At 50.5% G+C, this 22,391-nt stretch overlaps 1 protein-coding gene across 1 annotated transcript in view; it reads right to left on the bottom strand.

Annotated features, from left to right (window-relative positions):
• Window positions 1-22,391, bottom strand: part of ntn4 (netrin 4) — a 54,738-nt gene that overhangs the window by 17,750 nt on the left and 14,597 nt on the right. Inside the window, exons 3-6 of the mRNA XM_080207135.1 lie at window positions 17,388-17,663; window positions 8,552-8,678; window positions 6,014-6,202; window positions 2,489-2,702 (exon numbers count right to left, since the gene is read on the bottom strand). Of these exons, the coding sequence (XP_080063261.1) occupies window positions 2,489-2,702; window positions 6,014-6,202; window positions 8,552-8,678; window positions 17,388-17,663 (806 nt within the window). The remainder of the gene's footprint in view (window positions 1-2,488; window positions 2,703-6,013; window positions 6,203-8,551; window positions 8,679-17,387; window positions 17,664-22,391) is intronic.

Here is a 22,391-nt window from a genome sequence, read left to right as displayed (position 1 = left end):
AGAGGTAGAGAGATTCTTCCCACTTAGAAAGGACTAGAGGGCACAGCCTCAAGATAAGGGGGGAGCAGTTTAGACTGGAGTTGAGGAGGAACTTCTTCACTCAAAGGGTGGTGAATCTCTGGAATTCTCTGCCCGTTGAAGTGGTGGAGGCTACCTCGCTAAATATATTTAAGTCACGGGTAGATAGATTTCTGATAGACAGGGGAATTAAGGAGAAAACGGGAAAGTGGAACTAATCCACTTCAGATCAGCCATGATCTTATTGAATGGCGGGGCAGGCTCGAAGGGCTAGATGGCCTACTCCTGCTCCTATTTCTTATGTTCTTATGTAACATTTCTCTGTTAGGAGTCGCTGACTGGTTAAATTAGCATCCGTGATGTGGAGATGCCAGCGTTGGACTGCGGTAAACACAGTAAGACAACACCAGGTTTAAGTCCAACCGATTTATTTGATAGTAAACTCACAAGCTTTTGGGGTTTGTCCCTTCGTCAGGTGAATGGAGAGTTCTGGCCTCAGACAGAGCATATAAAGCACAGACAGTTTACAGATTACTGATTAGAATGTGAGTCTTTGCACCTAACCTGCTGTTCAAGTCTTAAAGAGGCCGAAAATGTGAGTGGAAGGAGCGCAGGTTAAAGAGATGTGTATTGTCTCCAGACAGTACAGTAAGTGAGGTTTTGCAAACCCAGGCAAGTCACGGGGGTTACAGATAGTGTGACATGAACCCAAGATCCCTGTTGAGACCGTCCTCAATCCCAGAAACCTCTCTGCACAGGTTAAAGAGATGTGTATTGTCTCCAGACAGTAAAGTGAGGTTTCTGAGACTGATAGCCAAATTCCGCACACATGAGGACGGTCTCAACAGGGATCTTGGGTTCATGTCGCACTATCTGTAACCCCCACGACTTGCCTGGGTTTGCAAAACTTCACTTACTGTCCTGTCTGGAGACAATACACATCTCTTTAACCTGTGATCAGTGCTCCTTCCACTCATATTGTCTGCATCTTTAAGACTTGAATAGCAGGTTAGGTGTAAAGATTTGCATTCTAATCAATAATCTGTAAACTGTCCGTGCTGTTATATGCTCTGTCTGAGGGCAGAACTCTCCGTTCACCTGACGAGGGGGCAAATCCCAAAGCTTGTGAGTTTACTATCAAATAAATGGGTTGGACTTAAACCTGGTGTTGTCAGATTTCTTACTAAATTAGCACCACCAGGGTTGTTTAAACTTGATTGTGGGTTGTGGATGTTGCTGGAAGGCTGGCATTTAACTTGCCCCAGGGTTCGATGTAACTGAGGGGCTGGCTGCGGTCCTTCAGAGTTTACAGGGTGTAAATCTGGAGGGTTAACCTCCATCCCCCAGTGGTTATATCAATCTAGTCGCTCTCCGTAATCATTTTCCCTGATGTCTCCAACAGATTCCTGGAATTATTGAACTGTGCTACATGGGATTTGAACTCACAACATCCGGGTCCCTGGTCTTGTACTTATATCTCACAGTTAGAGGAAAGTATCTCATTGTACCATTGGGTAAACTGGGGTTGTTCTCCCTGGAAAGACGGAGAATGAGGGGAGACCTAATAGAGGTGTACAAAATTACGAAGGGTATAGATAGGGTGAACAGTGGGAAGCTTTTTCCCAGGTCGGAGGTGACAAACACGAGGGGTCACAGGCTCGGGGGGGGGGGGGGGGGGGAGCGAGGTTTAACTCAGATATCAAAGGGATATATTTTATGCAGAGGGTGGTGGGGGCCTGGAATGCACTGCCAAGCAGGGTGGTGGAGGCGGACACACTGGGATCGTTTAAGACTTACCTGGATAGTCACATGAGCAGACTGGGAATGGAGGGATACAAACGGATGGTCTAGTTGGACTAATGAGTGGCGCAGGCTTGGAGGGCCGAAGGGCCTGTTTCCTGTGCTGTACTGTTCTTTGTTCTAAGCTGGTTCATCTTCTGCCTGCCATTGAGATGGGCCAAGGTTCCCATCTACCCACCCGCTGGTATAGTCCCCGGTGTACGGTTCCCATGTACCCACCTGCTGGTACAGTCCCCGGTGTACGGTTCCCATGTACCCACCTGCTGGCACAGTCCCTGGCGTACGATTCCCATGTACCCACCTGCTGGTATAGTCCCTGGTGTACGATTCCCATGTACCCACCTGTTGGTATAGTCCCCGGTGTACGGTTCCCATGTACCCACCTGCTGGTATAGTCCCCGGTGTACGGTTCCCATGTACCCACCTGCTGGTATAGTCCCCGGTGTACGATTCCCATGTACCCACCTGCTGGTACAGTCCCCGGTGTACGGTTCCCATGTACCCACCTGCTGGTATAGTCCCCGGTGTACGGTTCCCATGTACCCACCTGCTGGTATAGTCCCCGGTGTACGGTTCCCATGTACCCACCTGCTGGTATAGTCCCCGGTGTACGGTTCCCATGTACCCACCTGTTGGTACAGTCCCCGGTGTACGGTTCCCATGTACCCACCTGCTGGTACAGTCCCCGGTGTAAGCGTTGCAGCTCCCCGCACAGTCACATGGTTGGCAGCCATATTCTCCAAGGCCCCAGTATCCCAGCATGCACTTGTCACAGCGGGGCCCAGCCACGCCAGGCTTACACAAGCAGTCCCCAGTCAGGGGGTCACAGTGGGTGTGGGGTCGTAAAGGCAGGACGGCAGTGCCCACACGGTGGCAGATGCAAGCTGGAGTCAAACAAATAAAGGGAAGACTTTTAGTGTATCCGTCAACATCCTGGGGGTTACCATTGACCACAAACTGAACTGGACTCGCCATATAAATATCGTGGCTACAACAGCAGATCAGAGGCTGCAGAGATTAACTCACCTCCTGACTCCCAAAAGTCTGGCTACCATCTACAGGGCACAAGTCAGGAGTGTGATGGAATACTCCCCACTTGTCTGGATGAGTGCAGCTCCAACAACACTCAAACGGTGATAGATCGTAGAATCATAGAACCCTACAGTGCAGAAAGAGGCCCTTCAGCCCATCGAGTCTGCACCAAACCACAATCCCACCCAGGCCCTACCCCCATATCCCTACATATTATACCCACTAATCCCTCTAACCTCCGCTACCCTGGACACTAAGGGGCAATTTCTTAGCACGGCCAATCAACCTAACCCACACATCTTTGGACTGTGGGAGGAAACCGGAGCACCCGGAGGAAACCCACGCAGACACGAGGAGAATGTACAAACTGCACACAGACAGTGACCTGAGCTGGGAATCGAACCCAGGTCCCTGGAGCTATGAAGCAGCAGTGCTAACCACTGTGCTACCGTGCCACCCAACACATCCGGCCCACCTGATTGGTACCTCATCCATTATCTTCAACGTCCACTCTCTCCACAAGGTCCCTCAGGCAGTACCTTCTAAACACACAACCATTACCATACAGAAGGGCAGCAGATACCAGGGAACACCACCACCTGCAGGTTCCCCTCCATGCCACTCGCCACCCTGACTTGGAAATATATCGCCGTTCCTTCGCAGTCACTGGGTCGAAATCCCAGAACGCCCAAACCCCCCCATCCCCAGCACTGTGGCTGCATCCACTTCACATGGACTGCAGTGATTCAAGAAGACAGCTCATCACCACCTTCTCAAGAGCGACTCAGGATGGGCAAGGATGCTGGCCTAGCCAGCGATGCCCACATAACAGGATCGGAAAGGAAGATTTGTATTTCTATAACACTCCTCACGATATCCAGACATCCCAAAGCACGTAACTGCTGATGAAGTACTTTTGTAGTTAGAACATAGAAAAACTACAGCACAAACAGGCCCTTCGGCCCACAAGTTGCGCTGAACATATCTCTACCTACTAGGCTTACCTATAACCCTCTATCTTACTAAGTCCCATGTACTCATCTGCAGGTGCAGCAGACGATCAAGAAGGCGAATGGGATGCTGGCCTTTATAGCGAGGGGGATAGAATATAAAAGCAGGGAGGTCTTGCTGCAACTGTACAGGGTACTGGTGAGGCCGCAGCTGGAGTACTGTGTGCAGTTTTGGTCCCCTTATTTGCGAAAGGATATATTGGCCTTGGAGGGAGTGCAGAGGAGGTTCACTAGGCTGATACCGGAGATGAGGGGGTTGGACTATGAGGAGAGACTAAATAGACTGGGCCTGTACTCGTTGGAGTTTAGAAGGATGAGGGGAGGATCTTATGGAGACGAATAAGATAATGAAAGGGATGGATAGGGTAGAGGTAGAGAGATTCTTCCTGCTTAGAAAGGACAGCAGGACTAGAGGGCACAGCCTCAAGATAAGGGGGGTGCAGTTTAGATCAGAGTTGAGGAGGGACTTCTTCACTCAAAGGGTGGTGAATCTCTGGAATTGTCTGCCCGTTGAAGTGGTGGAGGCTACCTCGCTGAATATATTTAAGTCACAGGTATATAGGTTTCTGATAGACAGGGGAATTAAGGGTTATGGGGAGAAAGCGGGAAAGTGGAACTGATCCACTTCAGATCAGCCATGATCTTATTGAATAGCGGGGCAGGCTCGAAGGGCTAGATGGCCTACTCCTGCTCCTATTTCTTACGTTCATCCAGAAGTCTCTTAAAAGACCCTATTGAATCCGCGTTATGGTGTAGGGGGTAGCCAATTAGTGCACAGCAAGATCCCAAACAGCAGTGTGGAAAATGAGCAGATAATACATCTTTTTGGGGGCTTTGATTGAAGGGTAGATATTAGCCGGAACACTGGGGAAACTCCCCGACTCATCCTCAGACTCCTGGCGTGGGTACCTTGGCTGGCGGTGGTGGGTAACCAACTTGAGATTTGTATTTGGCTCAGACTGTTGGTATAATTGCTTTGAACCATCTGTTCTCTGCCGTGATGTCGCCGTAGTTGTTAAAAGCAAACATCAAAAAGCAATGTGAGAAGATAATTTCCGATTGCAAGTCGCTGGGAGCGACAGACGTGGAATATATTACACTGAAGGTGCTAGATAAATAAAGGTGTTATTGTTATTCCTTAATAACGTAGTGGAGATCCAGTATATAAGTAATTTGAGACATTGCGTGACAATATAGGCTATTAGTGGCTGTGCTTTCAGCTGCTTAGAAATTCCCTCCCTAAACCCCTCTCCGTCTCTCTATCTTCATTTCCTCCTTTAGGACAATCCATAAAACTGACCTCTTTGACCAAGCTTTTGGTTATCTGACCTAAAAAAAATCACTTGATCTTGCTCCCTTGTTCCCCTGTGAAGTACTCTGGGATGTCGAAGGTGCTGTATGAACATGTCATTGACCTTGGTGTTTGGGCAAGTCTAACATGTTTGACAGGAACCCGTGAATCTGAATCAAGTGTTCTCTCCAGCTGCCTTTTCCTGCCTCTCTTGGAGACTAACTGGTAGAGATTGTCCAGAACAAAGAACAACACAGCACGGGAAACAGGCCCAACAAGCCTGCGCCGCCATTTTAACATTCTGAGTCCCCTCTCCACGCATGACCCTTGTCTACGCTTATGGCACTCCACATTGGAAACCAGATTGAGGGGAGACTAATGTAGGGACAATTTGTTACACCAATCAGCCTAACAGCACATCTTTGGGGTGTGGGAGGAAACTGGAGCACCCGGAGAAAACCCACGCAAGCACGGGGAGAATGCGCAAACTCCCGCAGACACCAACCCAAATCCATGTGTCTGCACAGCAAACAGTGATAGTCACTGAGCTGTCATGTTGCCCGTCAGATGGTCCAGTTTAAGTGTACACTAACTACGTGAAGCACTAGGCAACTCTCAAAACATCCAGGAGCAGCCCTCGCACGACCCACCGCGTGTATGCCCCTTGTTGGCCAACAAGGCAGACCAAATCGCCTGTCGATGTAAAAAAAAAGACATCAATAAACATACAACATAACATAAACCTCCCAGAGCACTTCACAGACAATGTAGGAACACTCCTGGATATCAAGAGACAGTCCAGATAGAACTCTCAGGTTTGTCAGTGCAGATGTGGCAAGGGTGAAGACAGAACTGATCTTACCCAGGCAGGTGTCTGGGGCAGACAGAGAGACATTGGGGTTCCTGTAGAATCCACCTTGGCATCGCTGGCAGTGCTGCCCTGCGGTGTGATGCTTGCAGTCGTCACAAACTCCCCCGCTGCGATTCCCCGATGCCAGCCACACGCTCAGGTCGAAATGGCAGCTGTTTGCGTGGTTATTGCACTTGCACTCTGAGGAAAGGGGAGAGATTTAATATCCTTTCAAACGGAGCAAGACAAGACGGGTCGGAACCAACGTGACTGTTTGAATGATCTGATCATTCGTCTGTCCCGGGTTTGAAGTTTTCCCTCAAACACATAGAACATTCCAGCGCAGTACAGGCCCTTCAGCCCTCGATGTTGCGCCGACCAGTGGAACCAATCTAATGACCCTCTAACCTAAACTATTCCAATGTTATCCATATGCCTATCCACTGACCATTTGAACACCCTTAAAGTTGGCGAGTCCACAACTACTGCAGGCAGGGCATTCCACACCCTTACTACCCTCTGAGTAAAGAACCTACCTCTGACATCCGTCCTATAATTACCACCCCTCAATTTAAAGCTACGTCCCCTCGTGTTAGCCGTCACCATCCGAGGAAAAAGGCTCTCACTGTCCACCCTATCTAACCCTCTGATCATCTTGTATGCCTCAATTAGGTCACCTCTTAACCTTCTTCTCTCAATGAAAATAACCTCAAGTCCCTCAGCCTTTCCTCATAAGACCTTCCCACCATACCAGGCAACATCCTGGTAAACCTCCTCTGCACCCTTTCCAATGCCTCCACATCTTTCTTAGAATGTGGCGACCAGAACTGTACGCAATACTCCAAGTGCGGCCGCACCAGAGTTTTGTACAGTTGTAACATGACCTCACGGCTCCGAAATTCAATCCCTCTACCAATAAAAGCTAACACAGGCTGGGATTTTCCTGCCCTGCCAATGAAGATGCCCCCCACCCCAGGCCGGCCACCTCCACTGTGGGAAAACCTGCAACGGTGAGACTGGAAAATGTCAGCCATAGATCTGAACTCAGAAACAGGCCGTTCAGAGTCAATAATCCATGTTAATGCTCATCCTCCACCCAAACAGCGTCCTAATCCCCTCTGTGCCGATACTGCTCCAATCTCTCCACATCCTCACACACTCAACAAATATAAAACCCAGGGCCTGATTTTAATCCCTTGCACCAGATTAGATCATAGAACCCTACAGTGCAGAAAGAGGCCCTTCGGCCCATCGAGTCTGCACCGACCACAATCCCACCCCGTATCCCTACATATTATACCCACTAATCCCTCTAACCTACACATCCCTGGACACTAAGGGACAATTTCTTAGCACGGCCAATCAACCTATCCCGCACATCTTTGGACTGTGGGAGGAAACCAGAGCACCCGGAGGAAACCCACGCAGACACGAGGAGAATGTGCAAACTCCACACAGACAGTGACCTGAGCCAGGAATCAAACCCAGGACCCTGGAGCTGTGAAGCAGCAGTGCTAACCACTGTGCTACTGTGCCCCCCCAATAAGAATGTGGCATTTAATTATCGGAGAGGGGTGAGGAAAGGGTAAAGATAATGTCCATCATTCTTCATCGTTCCGACAGAGCCTGCTGAAAATGCTAAAGCTATTTCATAGACTCATAGAACCCTACAGTGCAGAAAGAGGCCCTTCGGCCCATCAAGTCTGCACCGACCACAATCCCACCCAGGCCCGACCCCCATATCATGCCCATTAATCTCTCTAATCTACACATCCCTGGACACTAAGGGGCAATTTCCTTAGCATGGCCAATCAACCTAACCCGCACATCTTTGGATTTATGAAAATCTCATGGGGTGGGGGGGGGGGGGGGGGGGTGGGGTCAGGGGACAGTGGGTCACACAGCAAATTGGGCAGGGTGACCTCTGCTCCGGGCCTGAGCCTGAGGCCTTTAGGAGATGAGCTTTCAGAGGAACAGCAAGCCACAGCAGGGCCCTGTCCCACCACTGGAAAGAACCAGCTTCACCACCGATCCCCGGAGTCTGGAAAGATAACACCATCTCCCCACTGCAGTTCACCACCATATGCATGTGAGGAGCTGGAAAGTTTGCACGTTCTCCTAGGAGTTTGCACATTCTCCTCATGTCTGCGTGGGTTTCCTCCAGGTGCTCCAGTTTCCTCCCACAGTCCAAAGATGTGCGGGTTAGGTTGATTGGCCATGCTAAGAAATTGCCCCTTAGTGTCCAGGGATGTGTAGGTTAGAGGGATTAGTGGGTATAATATGTAGGGATATGGGGGTAGGGCCTGGGTGGGATTGTGTTCGGTGCAGACTCGATGGGCCGAAGGGCCTCTTTCTGCACTGTAGGGTTCTATGATCTATGATCAAAATCTGAATACATCTATTAAATCTCTCCTCCGTTCTAGAATAATCCCAGCTCCCTCAGGCTCGGCTCATAACTGAACTCCCCCATCCCTGTTCGCATTCCAGTAAATCCCCTCAAGCGTCGTCTCCGGAAAGACCAGAGAGAACGGCAGCCACCTCATGACTTACTGCGACACTGGTTGGAGGTTCCTCTCTTCCCATCTGCAGGTCTCCAGGGCTGGTCATTATATAGAGGCTCACACCTTTCACAGTGTTTACCCACAGTGTTGTGCTTACAGATACACTTCCCATGGACCTGTTACAGAAATGAAGAGAAAATGTATTAGAACATAGAACACAGCAGCACAAACAGGCCCTTCGGCCCACAAGTTGCGCCGATCATATCCATACCTACAGGCCTATCTATAATCCTCAATCCCATTAAATCCCATGTACTCATCCAGAAGTCTCTTAAAAGACCCCAGCGAGTTCGCCTCCACCACCACTGACGGCAGCCGATTCCACTCACTCACCACCCTCTGAGTGAAAAACTTACCCCTCACATCTCCTCTGTACCTGCTCCCCAGCACCTTAAACCTGTGTCCTCTCATAGTGACCATTTCAGCCCTGGGAAATAGCCTCCGAGAATCCACCCTATCTATTCCTGTCAACATTTTATAAACCTCTATCAGGTCGCCTCTCAACCTTTGTCTCTCCAGGGAGAAGAGACCGAGCTCCCTCAACCTATCTTCATAAGGCATGCCTCCCAATCCAGGCAACATCCTTGTAAATCTCCTCTGTACCCTTTCAATAGCTTCTACGTCCTTCCTATAGTGAGGTGACCAGAACTGCGCACAGTACTCCAAATGGGGCCTGACAAGGGTCTTATAAAGTTGCAGCATTACCTCCCGACTCCTAAACTCAATCCCTCGATTAATGAAGGCCAGTACACCATACGCCTTCTTGACCACATCCTCCACCTGCGAGGCTGATTTAAGAGTCCTGTGGACCCGGACCCCAAGATCCTTCTGCTCCTCAACACTGCTAAGACTCCTGCCCTTGATAGTGTACTCGTTCATCCCATTGGTCCTGCCAAAATGGACCACTACACATTTATCCGCGTTGAAGTCCATCTGCCACTTCTCCGCCCAGTCCTGCATCCTATTTATGTTCTGCTGCAATTTCTGACATCCTTCCAGACTACCCACAACACCATCGACCTTCGTGTCATCAGCGAACTTACTAACCCATCCCTGCACTTCCTCATCCAGGTCATTTATGAAAATGACAAACAGCAAGGGTCCTAGAACAGATCCCTGGGGCACTCCACTGGTGACTGACCTCCATTCAGAAAAAGACCCATCCACAACCACTCTCTGCCTTCTGCAGGCAAGCCAGTTCTGGATCCACAAGGCCAAAGGCCCTTGGATCCCATGCCCTCTCACCTTCTCAAGAAGTCTTGCATGGGGGACCTTATCAAACGCCTTGCTGAAGTCCATGTAAACCACATCCACCGCTCTTCCTTCGTCAATGTGTTCAGTCACATTTTCGAAGAACTCAACTAGGCTCGTAAGGCACGACCTGCCCTTGACAAAACCATGCTGACTATTTCTGATCATGCTAAACCTCTCCAAATGCTCATAAATCCTGTCCCTCAGAGTATACTCATCCAGAAGTCTCTTAAAAGACCCTATCGAACTTGCCTCCACCACCAACGGCAGCCGATTCCACTCACTCACCACCCTCTGAGTGAAAAACTTACCCCTGACATCTCCTCTGTACCTGCTCCCCAGCACCTTAAACCTGTGTCCTCTCGTAGCGACCATTTCAGCCCTGGGAAATAGCCTCCGAGAATCCACCCTATCTATTCCTCTCAACATTTTATAAACCTCTATCAGATCACTTCTCAACCTTCATCTCTCCAGGGAGAAGAGACCTAGCTCCCTCAACCTATCCTCATAAGGCATGCCTCCCAATCCAGGCAACATCCTTGTAAATCTCCTCTGTAAATCAGTTTACAGATTACTGTGCTGTTATATGCTCTGTCTGAGGCCAGAACTCTCCATTCACCTGATGAAGGGGCAAACCCCGAAAGCTTGTGAGTTTACTATCAAATAAATCGGTTGGACTTTAACCTGGTGTTGTCAGACTTCTTCCTTGGAAGCATATCGCCATTCCTTCAGGGTAGGAATGCTGGAATTTCCTCCCTAACAGCACTGTGGGTGTATCTACACCTCAGGGACTGCAGTTGTTCGAGAAGGCAGCTCGGAACCACTTTGCTGGGTGGTTATTCAGAATGGCCAGCCATGCCACATCCCATAAATGACTTTTTTTAAAACGACGGATAAGTTCCAGTCCTGCTGTGTGGCTGATATGGAGCAGGGAAGTTATTTCAATGGAATCATTCCCTCTTCCCACCCATTTCTCATTTGAAGGCTGTGGTTTGGCAATGGATGAGATTCCGCCTGGAGCCTGGTGACTGAACAGAAAGCAATGTGCTGCTGGTTTTAGCAAGGTCCACACCATACCCAACAAGGGCTAATGGAAGGACTCTTGGTAGTGTTGACGAGCAGAGAGATCTCGGTGTACATGTGCATAGATCCCTGAAAGTTGGCACCCAGGTTGATAAGGTTGTTAAGAAGGTGTACGGTGTGTTAGCTTTTATTGGTAGAGGGATTGAATTTCGGAGCCATGAGGTCATGTTACAACTGTACAAAACTCTGGTGCGGCCGCACTTGGAGTATTGCGTACAGTTCTGGTCACCGCATTATAAGAAAGATGTGGAGGCATTGGAAAGGATGCAGAGGAGGTTTACCAGGATGTTGCCTGGTATGGTGGGAAGGTCTTATGAGGAAAGGCTGAGGGACTTGAGGTTATTTTCATTAGAGAGAAGAAGGTTGAGAGGTGACCTAATTGAGGCATACAAGATGATCAGAGGGTTAGATAGGGTGGACAGTGAGAGCCTTTTTCCTCGGATGGTGATGGCTAACACGAGGGGACGTAGCTTTAAACTGAGGGGTGGTAATTGTAGGACGGATGTCAGAGGTAGGTTCTTTACTCAGAGGGTAGTAAGGGTGTGGAATGCCCTGCCTGCAGCAGTTGTGGACTCGCCAACTTTAAGGGCGTTCAAATGGTCAGTGGATAGGCATATGGATAACATTGGAATAGTTTAGGTTAGAGGGTCATTAGATTGGTTCCACTGGTCGGCGCAACATCGAGGGCCGAAGGGCCTGTACTGCTCTAAGGAGCTGCCCCTCAGTCTCAGCGCTGTGTCATCACCTCTGGGTGATTAGTCCTTCTGTTTTATTGAGTTATCCCTCTGCAGAGCAAGTGTGGCCAGTTCCCTCAGTAACCTGAAGCTGGTCCCCGCTCTGCAGACTGTACTTCACACTGCCTTCAGTATGACTCCAGTCCACAGCTGCTGGGAGTGATAGCAATGATCAAAGATTCTCAGTCAGTTTGAAGGGATTGTCACTATTTTGTCCTAGCCTTAGTTTAGATCATAGAACCCTACAGAGCAGAAATAGGCCCTTCAGCCCATCGAGTCTGCACTGAACACAATCCCACCCAGGCCCTACCTCCATATCCCTACATATTATACCCACTAATCCCTCTAACCTACACATCCCTGGACACTAAGGGACAATTTCTTAGCACGGCCAATCAACCTAACCCACACATCTTTGGACTGTGGGAGGAAACCGGAGCACCCGGAGGAAACCCACACAGACACGAGGAGAATGTGCAAACTCCACACAGACAGTGACTCGAGCCGGGAATCGAACCCAGGACCCTGGAGCTGTGAAGCAGCAGTGCTAACCAATGTGCTACCGTGCTGCCCAGTTTAATCCCTTAGTTCTGGGCAGTGGTTAGCACTGCTGCCTCATAATTCCACAGACTTGCATTTGATTCTGGCCTTGGTCTGTGTGGAGTTTGCACATCCTCCTCGTGTCTGCATGGGTTTCCTCCGGGTGCTCCGGTTTCCTCCCACAGTCCAAAGATGTGCGGGTTAGGTTGATTGGCCATGCTAAGAAATTGCCCCTTAGTGTCCAGGGATGTGTTGATTAGAGGGATTAGTGGGTATAATATGTAGGGATATGGGGGGTAGAGCCTGGGTGGGATTGTGTTCAGTGCAGACACGATGGGCCAAAGGGCCTCTTTCTGCACTGTAGGATTCTATGATTGTATGGATTCTCCCTGTGTCTGCGTGGGTTTCCTCCGGGTACTCCAGTTTAATACAGTCCAAAAGATGTGCTGGTTAGGTCCATTGGCCGTGCTAAATTCTCCCTCAGTGCACCCGAACAGGCGCCAGAGTGTGGCGACTAGGAGACTTTCACAGTAACTTCATTGCAGTGTTAATGCAAGCCTACTGGCGACGCTAACAAATAAACTTTAAACTTCTGTTCTACCACTCAAGTGGGGTCACAACCTCTCACTCACTGACCATCGGCTGGCTCAGTGTTTCAGCTACAGCCTTGGGAAATCATTCCCAACATCGATATTCCCAGACACAATCACTCATTCATTCATAAGCCACGAAAGATCTTTCCTTGTAAATCTGCTCCCAGGCCCGCCACCAATGTTGCTAAGCGACCGGCTGTCGTGGGAAGGGAATGGTGTTTCCAATCCGGAGTGATCCTCTGGGAATCTGGGAAACTCCCACGTCTGCCTGGGAGCGTTAATACGGAGTCAGGCAGGCTGGGGGAGGGGGGGTAGAATGTGCTCCCCTCCCTCAGAGTGCGTGGGGCAGCTCAGCATCAATGACCCACTAACCCATTACTGCAAACTGCGCGAATCCACACACAGTCCTCAACGAAATTCGCTTCAGCTCCGTTTAACAACTGCTGATAAAAAGCTAATCTCACCATTTTGCGCCATCATTATTCCTTTGCCCTCCCACAATCCCGTTGTATCTACTCTAACACAGCTCCCAGTCTCCACTGAGTGATACTCCGAACAACAGACCCCGTTGCAGATGTACAATCTGATCTCGAGAAGCGAGGTTAATCCTTGTAAGCGGATTAGTTGTTTACGGTTCGCAGGGAAAGTGTGTCCACCTCATTGGAAATGTTATTAACGGGGATAATAAATGCTCCCAGCTTTCGCTTTGCTCTCAGCAACGCTGTTCAATGTTCACAGCAGACCCATTTCTACACAGAGCTGGAGGGTTCTTCCCAGTGCCCTGGCCGCTATTAAACCCTCAACCATTACCTCAGCAATAACCTGCTCAGTGACGCCCAGTTTGGGCTCCGCCAGCTCCTGATCTCATCACAGCCTTGGTTCCAACAAAAGAGCTGAATTCCAGAGGTGAGGAGAGAGTGATAGTTGACATCAAGGCCGCATTTGACCAAGTGTGGCATCAAGGAGCCCTAGCCAAACTGGAATCAATGGGCATCTGGGGGCAAACGCTCTGCTGACTGGAGTCAAAGAACAAAGAACAACACAGCACGGGAAACAGGCCCTTTGGCCCAACGAGCCCGCACCGCCCATTTCAACATTGTGAGTCCCCTCTTCCACCCATGACCCTTGTCTGCGCTTATGGCACTCCACATTGGAAACCAGATTGAGGGGAGACTAATCTAGGGACAATTTGTTACACCGATCAGCCTAAGAGCACATCTTTGGGGTGTGAGAGTCATACCTGGTACATAGGGAGATGGTTGCGGGTTGTGGAGGGTCAGTCATCGCAGCTCCAGGAAAATCCCTGCAGGAGTTGGGTGGCACAGTAGCACAGTGGGTTAGCACTGCTGCTTCACAGCTCCAGGGTCCTGGGTTCGATTCCCGGCTCGGGTCACTGTCTGTGTGGAGTTTGCACATTCTCCTCATGTCTGCGTGGGTTTCCTCCGGGTGCTCCGGTTTCCTCCCACAGTCCAAAGATGTGCGGGTTAGGTTGATTGGCTATGCTAAAATTGCCCCTTAGTGTCCAGGGATGTGTAGGTTAGAGGGATTAGTGGGTAAATGTGTAGGGATACGGGGATGGAGCCTGGGTGGGATTGTGGTTGGTGCAGACTCGATGGGCCTAAGGGCCTGTTTCTGCACTGTAGGGTTCTATGATTTATGATCTATGAGTTCCTCAGGGTTAGTGTCCAAGGCCCAACCATGTACAGCTGCTTCATCAATGACCTTCCCTCCGTCATAAGACGTGTAAGATAATGAAGGGGATGGATAGGGTAGAGGTAGAGAGATTCTTCCCGCTTAGAAAGGATAGCAGGACTAGAGGGCACAGCCTCAAGATAAAGGGGGGGCAGTGTGGATCAGAGTTGAGGAGGAACTTCTTCACTGAAAGGGTGGTGAATCTCTGGAATTCTCTGCCCGTTGAAGTGGTGGAGGCTGCCTCGCTAAATATATTTAAGTCACGGGTAGATAGGTTTCTGATAGACAAGGGAATTAAGGGTTATGGTGAGAAAGCGGGAAAGTGGAACTGATCCACTTCAGATCAGCCATGATCTTATTGAATGGCGGGGCAGGCTCGAAGGGTTAGATGGCCTACTCCTGCTCCTACTTCTTATATTCTTATGAGGTCAGAAGTGGGGATGTTCGCCAATGGTTGTACAATGTTCAGCACCATTCGCAACTCCTCAGATACTGAAGCAGTCCGTGTTCAAGATCTGGACAATATCCAGGTTTGGGCAGACAATTACCACACAAATACCAGGCAACGGCCATCACTGATAAGAGACACTCTAACCACCGCCCCTCGACATTCAGTGGTGTAACCATCACTGAATCCTCCACGGTTAACATCCTTGGGGTTACCATTGACCAGAAACTCAACTGGATTCACCACAAGAACACAAGAGCAGAACTCCCCAAAGCCTATCCACCATCTACAAGTCACAAGTGTGATGGAATACTCCCCACTTGTCTGGATGAGTACAGCTCCAACAACGCTCAAAGCCTGACGCCATTCCAGGACAAAACAGCCCACACGATTGGCATCACATCTACAAACATTCAATCCCTCCACCACCGACACTTAATAGCAGTAGTGTGTACTGTCTACAAGATGCACTGCAGCAATTCACCAAAGATCCTTAGACAGCACTTTCCAAACTAATGACTACCTCCATCTAGAAGGACAAAAGCAGCAGGTACATGGGGAACACCCACCCACAGGCTCCCCTCCAAGCCACTCACCATTCTGATATCACCATTCCTTCGCAGTCACTAGGTCAAAATCCCTGGAATTCCCTCCCTAACGGTCAACCTACAGCACGTGCACTGCAGCAATTCGGAAGGTGTGGATGGGGGGGTGGGTGAGATGAGAGAGGTTCAGGGACAAGATTTTCAGAGAAAGATCTATTGACAAATGAACCAAAAGCTCAGTGGCTGAAAAGCACAATCGGAATTATTTTCTACAAATCCGCTGATTTGTTTTGGACTGAAAAGCTTTGGGGAATAAGATTGCAGTGAAACGGGCCTGGTGTTTTTCAGTACAGGTGGGTTACACGCACCCCCAGCAGGGCCAATTACCATGTTAGTGTGTGTGTGTGTGTGTGTGTGTGTGTGTGTATCTCTCACTCTGATCCATACTGACATTTATCAGTGCTGTACTGCGGGACAGCTGCACTGTTGGAGGAACTATCCTTCACAGCAGCTCCTTCACAAAGGGTTAGACTCTGCAGTTAAATACGAGTTAATATTCCTCCCTCACCAAACACCAATTAGCAGCTCACTCATTCCCCCTGTCTGGGGGGGTCTCACTCTGTCAATAATACAACAATTAGTTTACAGAGTCAATGCCACTGAGAGGTTATAGTTAGCAGCAAAGACTGGAAGTTGCAGGCTGGATTGAGGTTTTTAAAAGTGTGAAATGCAGACACAGAGATCCGGGAATAGTCCACTCCAGCCGGCTCTGTCCCCTCAATAGCACCTCGGTTGATCTGATTCTGGACTTAACTCCACATTCCCACATACCCCCAGTAACCTATTACCCTCTCGTTGGTCAAAAATCCCTCGAGTCACATGGAATATAAGCATTAATGTCCGGGGAAGTGAGACATCTCGCCCGGGGTGCCCCCCCGACCTCGCCCGGGGCTGTGACTCCCCCCCGTCCCGCTGCAGTGAATGGAATTTTGACTAAGTGCCAAATTCTCCATCCTGGCGGTAACAGTGGCAGTGGGTACGAGATGAAGAATCCCAGCTGTTGTACAAAGTATAAATGATTTCTTTATGCGTGGGGCAGTGCGATGGAGAAAAGGATTTTTTGTGCTTCTGTAAATGGGATAGGAATGGAGTTCACTGCATTTGTGACACGCCCTCTCCTCTTTTCAGCCTGCATGCTGGTGTACACGTTCTCCGCACAGTGTCCCTGCGTACACACTCCCCGCGCAGCGCCGCCGCGTACACACTCCCCGCGCAGCGCCGCCGCGTACACACTCCCCGCGCAGCGCCGCCGCGTACACACTCCCCGCGCAGCGCCGCCGCGTACACACTCCCCGCGCAGCGCCGCCGCGTACACACTCCCCGCGCAGCGCCGCCGCGTACACACTCCCCGCGCAGCGCCGCCGCGTACACACTCCCCGCGCAGCGCCGCCGCGTACACACTCCCCGCGCAGCGCCGCCGCGTACACACTCCCCGCGCAGCGCCGCCGCGTACACACTCCCCGCGCAGCGCCGCCGCGTACACACTCCCCGCACAGCGCCGCCGCGTACACACTCCCCGCACAGCGCCGCCGCGTACACACTCCCCGCACAGCGCCGCCGCGTACACACTCCCCGCACAGCGCCGCCGCGTACACACTCCCCGCACAGCGCCGCCGCGTACACACTCCCCGCACAGCGCCGCCGCGTACACACTCCCCGCACAGCGCCGCCGCGTACACACTCCCCGCACAGCGCCGCCGCGTACACACTCCCCGCACAGCGCCGCCGCGTACACACTCCCCGCACAGCGCCGCCGCGTACACACTCCCCGCACAGCGACGCCGCGTACACACTCCCCGCACAGCGACGCCGCGTACACACTCCCCGCACAGCGCCGCCGCGTACACACTCCCCGCACAGTGATGGTCAGTATACGTACCACAGAAGGGAGGCTGCCCCTGGCAGCTCTGAAACCCGCTGCAGGTTCACACAGCTCCGCGTGCCCATTACAGAAGCAGCTCCCCATCGCGATGAGGTCGTAGATTGCGTAGTGTGCGAAACGCTGGGGTTTGAGGCCGGCTGTCCGGGCCAGGCAGGGGCACGGCTGGCGTTTGAGCAGACGCACACGGATATTGGTCACCTTCAGCAGCTCCTGAGCTCGAACGCTGTACGGGTCGGCCACAGAATGCGGTGGAGACAGAACACGGAATATAACCTGTTTGAAGAAAGCAAGAAAGAAAAGAATAATCAGACAATGTGGGCAAAAATCCACTGTTTAACTGATTACAAACCCATCCCACCCAAGTCCTCTCCTCGTAATCCCACCTATTTACCCCGCTAATCCCTCTAACCTACATATCCCAGTACACTGAGGGGCAATTTATCACTGCCAATGTATCTAACCCGCACATCCTTGGAGTGTGGGAGGAAACCGGAGCACCCAGAGGAATCCCACGCAGACTGAGGGACAAAGCGAGGAGGGCAGCCCCTTAAAGGGGCAAAACAGTAGGCAAAGAAAAGTTGTTTGCAAAGCCCTGGTGGTACAAGTTAGAGATTTTGGACAAGACACGCGAGGAGGATGTGAGAAAGAACTTCATTACGTGGTCTTGAGGGAAATAAACTTGCAGGACTGCGAGAGCAGGAGAATGGGACTGATCGGGCTGCAGAGCTAGCTTAATAACCTCCTCCTGTGCTAGAACAAAGATAATAATGGGTGAATAAGCCTGGCGGAAACATTACTTCAAGACTCGATTATAAGGAGAATCCTTCGTTTCTATAGAACCCCTACAGTGCAGAAGGAGGCCATTCAGCCCATCGAGTCTGCATCAACCACAATCCCACCCAGACCCTACCCCCATAACCCTATGCATTTACCCTAGATAGTCCCCCTGACACTAAGGGACAATTTTAGCATGGCCAATCAACCTAACCAGCGCATCTTTGGACTGTGGGAGGAAACCGGAGCACCTGGAGGAAACCCACGCAGACACGAGGAGAATGTGCAAACTCCACACAGACAGTGACCCGAGCCAGGAATCGAACCCAGGTCCCTGTGAGGCAGCAGTGCCAACCACTGTGCCACCATGTTCCCCGCAGTATAATTTATATTATAGTTTGTGATTCCTCTGTGTATGCATTCTGGAGGATTTGCTTAATTTCCGTGTCAGCAAGGGAAACTTTGGTCGCCGCACTTGTGGAAGGATATATTGGCCTTGGAGGGAGTGCAGAGGAGGTTCACTAGGCTGATACCGGAGATGAGGGGGTTGGACTATGAAGAGAGACTAAATAGACTGGGCCTGTACTCGTTGGAGTTTAGAAGGATGAGGGGGGATCTTATAGAGACGTATAAGATAATGAAGGGGATGGATAGGGTAGAGGTAGAGAGATTTTTCCCGCTTAGAAAGGACAGCAGGACTAGAGGGCACAGCCTCAAAATAAGGGGGCTGCAGTTTAGATCAGAGTTGAGGAGGAACTTCACTCAAAGGGTGGTGAATCTCTGGAATTCTCTGCCCGTTGAAGTGGTGGAGGCTACCTCGCTGAATATATTTAAGTCACAGGTAGATAGGTTTCTGATATACAGGGGAATTAAGGAGAAAGCGGGAAAGTGGAACTGATCCACTTCAGATCAGCCATGATCTTATTGAATGGCAGGGCAGGCTCGAAGGGCTAGATGGCCTACTCCTGCTCCTATTTCTTATGTTCTGAAAGCGACACGATTTTAACATCGACACAAGATATCGCTGGATATTAGATCACTGTACAGCAGGTTCCATTTCCATCAATTCTCCACGATGAAGTGTACGTTCACAATCAAAACCCAGGCCACCGCTGGCAAAAAAGTGTAATCACAGCCCCAACCCAAATGTGGACAGAAAAACTGACAATAAAAATAAGGATATAATGCACGAGTTTAAGCGGGGCTGGAACGGCCCCAATTATCCTCTCTGCCCTCTATCCCCATTTTCCCAGTGACGGAATTCAGTGGGAGGGGGAGAACGAGTCGGGCAATCCCATTTCTTTCCTGCATGGATCACCTCTTGGTGCGCAGAGTGACACAGATTCCCAGTCCCCGTGTAGAGTACAAGGACCCTGCAGGGACTGACAGGACTAGAGAGGGCCTTATCCCTGATGTGAAGAGCTTGCGGAGGGTGCCGAGGAGATTTACTAGAAGGGGCTGGGGAAAGCTGGGGATGTTGTCCCTGGAGCACAGAGGGGGGATCTGATAAAGGTGTTCACAATTTCAAAGGATTTTGACCCCAGCATATCCGGGGAACTGGCAGAGGAATTAAGGACGCGCAGGGTGTGATTTTCCACTCCTCTGCTGTGCTTGCCAGCGGTTGGTCACCAGTGGGATCTTAGAACACAGGAAACTGCAGCACCAACAGGCCCTTCAGGCCACGAGTTGCGCCGATCACATCCACACCTACCAGGCCATAGAACTATCTGTAACTCCCAAACCCATTAAATCTTCCAGTCCCGCCAATGTTGGCACGGTAGCACAGTGGGTTAGCACTGCTACTTCACAGCTCCAGGGACCTGGGTTCGATTCCCAGCTCGGGTCACTGTCTGTGTGGAGTTTGCACATTCTCCCCATGTCTGCATGGGTTTCCTCCGGGTGCTCCGGTTTCCTCCCACGGTCCAAAGATGAGCGGGTTAGGTTAATTGGCTGTGCTAAGAAATTGCCCCTTAGTGTCAAGGGATGGGTAGGTTTGAGGGATTAGCGGGTAAATGTGTAGGGATATGGATGGAATTGTGGTCGGTGCAGACTCGATGGGTTGAATGGCCTCTTTCTGTACAGTAGGATTTCTATGGACGTCAGTGCCGTTTTGTGTTGCTTGCTGGTTGCGCTGTCGGGAAACTTGCCATTGGCGGGGCTGGAACGTCCCACTGGTGGGAAGGCTGGAAAATCCAGCTGATGGATTCAAAATGATTGCTAAAAGACCAACTGGGAAATGGTGTGTGTGATGTGGAACGCACTGCCGGAGAGGCGGATCGATTGTAACTTCCAAGAGAGAATTGGATAGCTAGAGACGGGAAAAGAAAATGCGACAAGCAGGACAGAGCAGACAGACACATGATGGGCTGAATGGCCTCTGTGTTTGCTGGAAGATTATATAGCCCTGTATAAACACAAACCAAAGACTGAACTTTAAGAGTTGAAAATAAAACTGGATAAAAGAGATTTGGAGATAGGAGTGAAATGTTTGTGATTCGACTTGTTTCCTGTTTACCATGCGAAGAACTTGCTTGTGAAAGTTGGTCACTATCTAAACTGCCCCAAAAGCACGGCCCTCAAACTGAGCTGGGAAACGATGTTGCGGGTGGAGAGGTGGGCGTTGGACTGGGGTGAGCACCGTAAGAAATCTCACAACATCAGGTCAAAGTCCGACAGGTTTATTTGATAGCACAAGATTTTGGAGTGTTGCTCCTTCATCCGCTCGCCTGCTGAAGGAGCAGCACTCTGAAAGCTCGTGATACCAAATATACCTGTCGGACTTTAACCTGATGTTGTGAGATTTCTTGCAGTCGAGACAGTTACGTTGAGACAGACTGGGCCTGTACTCGTTGGAGTTTAGAAGGCTGAGGGGGGATCTTATAGAGACGTATAAGATAATGAAGGGGATGGATAGGGTAGAGGTAGAGAGATTCTTCCCACTTAGAAAGGATAGCAGGACTAGAGGGCACAGCCTCAAGATAAGGGGGGTGCAGTTTAGATCAGAGTTGAGGAGGAACTTCTTCACTCAAAGGGTGGCGAATCTCTGGAATTCTCTGCCCGTTGAAGTGGTGGAGGCTACCTCGCTGAATATATTAAAGTCACGGGTAGATAGGTTTCTGATAGACAAGGGAATTAAGGGGAGAAAGCGGGAAAGTGGAACTGATCCACTTCAGTTCAGCCATGATCTTATTGAATGGCGGGGCAGGCTCGAAGGGCTAGATGGCCTACTGCTGCTCCTATTTCTTATCTTATTTCTGTTGGGCAGAGCCTCGGTCAGGCCCCGTCTGGATGAACTGTGTTCAGCTTGGGCCTCCACAGGGAGGAGGTGCGACACTCATTCACCAGAGAGATCCCGAGGCTAAGAGGGGTTAAATTACGAGGGAAAACTGGCTCCTATCCCCTTGGGCGTGGAAGATTAAGGGCTGATTAAGAGGTGTGTAAAATGATTAAAGGAATTAATGGGACAGACTGAGAGAAACTATTTCCTCTGGTGGAGGCAGGCCCGGACAAGGGGCTGACACTTCCAGTTCAAGGCAGGCTGCTGAGGAGTGACGTTAGGAAGTGCTGCTTCTTACAATGGCAATCTGGAACGGTCTCCTCCTAAACAGCTATGGGAGTCAGGACGGGGGATATGGGGGGGCAGGGGAATGGGGGAACGAGGGGATGGGGTACGGGGGGACAGGGACGAGGGGAATGGGGGTGGGACGGATGGTCTCTGATGTCCATTGGCTTCACATTCTGTGGACCAGGAGAGGATCGATAAGAACATAAGAAATAGGAGCAGGAGTCGGCCATCTAGCCCCTTCGAGCCTGCCCCGCCATTCAATAAGATCATGGCTGATCTGAAGTGGATCAGTTCCATTTTCCCGCTTTCTCCCTTAATTCCCTTGTCTATCAGAAACCTATCTACCTGTGACTTAAATATATTCAGTGAGGTAGCCTCCACCACTTCAACGGGCAGAGAATTCCAGAGATTCACCACCCTTTGAGTGAAGAAGTTCCTCCTCAACTCCGATCTAAACTGCGCCCCCCCTTATTTTGAGGCTGTGTCCTCTAGTCCTGCTATCCTTCCTAAGCGGGAAGAACCTCTCTACCTCTACCCTATCCATCCCTTTCATTATCTTATACGTCTCTATAAGATCCCCCCTCAGCCTTCTAAACTCCAACAAGTACAGACCCAGTTTATTTTGTCTCTCTTCATAGTCCAACCCCCTCAACTCCGGTATC

This window comes from Carcharhinus amblyrhynchos, chromosome 19 (genome assembly GCF_965287045.1).
Source record: "Carcharhinus amblyrhynchos chromosome 19, sCarAmb.v2.hapA, whole genome shotgun sequence".
Lineage (NCBI taxonomy): Eukaryota > Metazoa > Chordata > Chondrichthyes > Carcharhiniformes > Carcharhinidae > Carcharhinus > Carcharhinus amblyrhynchos.
The sequence above is the reverse complement of the archived record's forward strand: the minus strand, read 5'-3'. Positions and strand labels throughout refer to the sequence as shown.